The sequence below is a fragment of the Pinus tabuliformis genome, chromosome 6, assembly GCF_031772625.1.
Source record: "Pinus tabuliformis cultivar Carrire ecotype Pingquan chromosome 6, CPIR1, whole genome shotgun sequence".
NCBI lineage: Eukaryota > Viridiplantae > Streptophyta > Pinopsida > Pinales > Pinaceae > Pinus > Pinus tabuliformis.
The window spans coordinates 2,035,080,878-2,035,084,179 of NC_142292.1; the positions used below are offsets into that span (position 1 = coordinate 2,035,080,878).

At 31.3% G+C, this 3,302-nt stretch overlaps 1 protein-coding gene across 1 annotated transcript; it reads right to left on the minus strand.

Moving 5' to 3' along the window:
• Positions 1-1,161: 1,161 nt before the first annotated feature.
• Positions 1,162-1,662, minus strand: LOC149267420 (uncharacterized; the record flags this gene model as incomplete). The annotated part of the gene is given in 1 exon segment (XM_089411680.1): positions 1,162-1,662. A coding segment is annotated over 1 exon segment (501 nt), but the record flags the coding sequence as incomplete, so codon positions are not given.
• Between the last annotated feature and the right edge of the window lie 1,640 nt (positions 1,663-3,302).

Genomic DNA, 3,302 nt, shown 5'->3' on the forward strand with positions numbered 1-3,302 from the left:
TTTAAATCAGTGTACTGTCAATTTGATTAATGGTGAAGAAATCATATCAGGGTCTCAGCGTGTCCATAAGCCAGAGCTTTTAACCAAAAGATCAAAGGAGTGTGGAATTGACGTTAATACAATCTCAACATATATAGATTCCTTCAGGTTGTTTAATTTCTGATGAGCTCAGAAGAATTTTATTCCTAATTTTGTTTTAAAACGTATTGAGCTAATGCTCTCAAGTTTGTGAGAGCCAAATTAGCTCCACTGCTTCCACACTCTAGCAAATAAAATAAAAAAAAATTGTGTATGTACCCTGGAATTGAAAATTGTGTTTGTATCCTGAAAATTGGTTCCATTCCCTTCTGTACCCATGCAAATCACCAACTCTATTACACATAATGTTCTCTACGCAGATACACACAAAGCTCCATGCTATGGTGGCCCTCACACTCTAGCATTCCAGATCATAATTAATTTTGGCTTAAGGTTTCATCTCGTGGAAGGATAATGACTAGAATTCCAGAATTGCCATCACCAATTACCAACCACAAGACCAAATCCGCAATATGCTTTGCAATCACTCAATCTTTCTTCCTTGCATATCTCTATGGCGTGCACATATCATAACATGCTGATTGTTGAAAGAGATCTTAACCACTATATGATGTTGGAGAAAAAGATAGGACCTGAATTTTGGCAAATCACAACTTTGTAAATCTCACTTAAATCTTGCAGAGGATGCCTTGTTTTGTGGGATTTACAAAATTTATAAGATAAATATTAGAGAAAATTAAATTGGCAAATTTGATTTCCTTACCAATTTAACTTCCTAATGAATAGTGAAGCTAAAATCTTCCAGTTGATTATAGATGACAAATTTGTCATCAGGAAATAATGGTGTACCAGCAATATCAGAGGCCATAATTTAATAATGTTAGTCCAACTGTATATATTTTCAACCATCAAAGGGAGATAAGAGAGATTCCGAGAGGTTGAGGGAAGGCCAAAACCAACTCATTACTACATATGGCCAAAAAGTGATATTTCACCTAGTCGATGGAAGCAGCAAAACTTCACATATATGTATTCTAAATGCTTTCTTGTATCAATTAATAATTAATGCTAGCCTGGACAAGAAAGCTGATAATAAAATATATTTTTCTTGTGTCACCTATCTTAGATACTTTCCTCTGAAGAGACCTTCATATAGAAGTTCCATGCTAACGTTGCGACGCCTATTGCTGGTTCCAGCTTTGGCCGAATTGGAAACACGCCTAGAAAGTCTTTGGAAGTGCAACTAATTACTTATTCATCTATGTCTCATCCCTCATTGGTCTCAAGGACACCACCAACCATAACAAGTATAAAAGACTCTAATCCATCTTTCCCACTCAAACCCAGTCTCTGGACAACAGCTTTTACGCTGGCAGCAAGCTCTTGAACAATAATGAGAAAAATATTCTGTGCCACTTTATCACCTACTCCTGCACAAGCCTTTACCACATGAGCAAGTGCAGCTATGCAGGCCCAAGAAGGATCTGCATAAGTCCATCGAATGACTTCATCTGGTAAGTGAATTTGGAGCTTCTGTAGAATTGTAGAAGTGAGACTTGTGGGAAGCCCTCGTCCATCATGAGCTTTTACCACTGCTGTTAAAGCTTGAGCAACAATCCCATAAAGTTAAATTGATTAATGATGTTTTAGTTGTCTTTCATAATTCTTAACTAATGAGCTTTTGAAATGTGTGTAAATGATATTTCAAACATTTAGTCGAATGGATTAGGAAATTCAGGTTCTAATTCAATCAATATTGGTTTCCACATACAGGTATTTCTCAGAGATTATTTTCTTCACATATATATTTAAATTATAACTCTGTGCAATGCATTTTTGTTTTTGTTTTTCTCAATCCAAAAATGGAGAGACCAAATTGAACTTTGAGTATCCAATCAATTATATTTGCAACTATACCTTCAATTTCTCTCAATTTTGAATTAGAATTCTTTTAAAAGGGACTTACTAGAATACCACCCTTACTAGATAAAACAGATTGGTTTCATTTCAGCAATATGCACAGGAATCGAACGTGCAACCTCTAAACATAGAAACTTCAAAGCAATATCATCTAAATTTAAGACAAATAGAAACTTCAAAGCAATATCTAAACATGCAAATTTTATAATACTTTAAGTAGCATATTGTTCCTTTTTTTTTTCCAGTCCATTCTCTTTTATCTTCTTAGACATCTTCCAAACGATTGAACAATATTTTGACCCTACATTTTCCTATTCATTGGATATACTCCATGTAAATTTTTAGGATATCAAACAGTGCACAAACATTTTGTGATGTATCTGAATAAATAAATGATAGTTACAACATGTGTAGAATAAATGTATATTTGTATAAAGAACTGCTAAAGCTACAGAATCAGAGACTCTGTTCTGTTTAGGGTGGTATTGAAATATAAAACTAAGAAGCCCTCATCCTTAAAATGAACTGGTTAATGCACATGTTTTATGACAACTGAGGATGTTTAAATGTGCTCAATCTATATATATATATATATATATATATATATATATATATATATATATATATATATATATATATATATATATATATATATACTATATATATATATATATATATATATATAACTAATGATAATAAAATAAAACATAAGAATACGTTTAACTAATGAAACTAGTTCCATCTCATTTCAATAAGTTGTCCTTTTTTGTCATATAATACCAAAAACTTAATCTTGACTTCGTCATATGCTAATTTTCTTGGTTTAGGCTTTAAGAGTGGTTGAATGTGAAGCATTTTAATGCTCCAACAATAACCAAGCCATCATTTTAAAAATTAATAACGAGTTAAATGTGCCACATTATAAATTGACACATGGAAATTATGTTTTATGTAGTCATATCTTGGTTAAATTTAATATTTACATCAATTGTATAGAAGTTCTATATACTGGTATGTATTAAAGAGAAGCCAATAATTAAATATTGATTGCAAAAGGATGTTTTTTCTTATGGGAACATGAAAAGTTAGGAGTGTGTTTTAAAATATTATTAAATTATTTGTTTTGAAACTTTTAATAATAATTTGAATTAAATTATAGTTTTCATAAATATCATTATTGATATAAATATATATTATAATTTGGATATCATATTTTCAATATGTTTCTATGATAATTTGATAATTTATTTAATTATTTATGCATGGCAAGGTGAAGTGGAGTGGTCACTGGCCACAAGTTGTTATCACTTAATAGTATCCTTGGGTTTTCTTTGAGAAAGGTT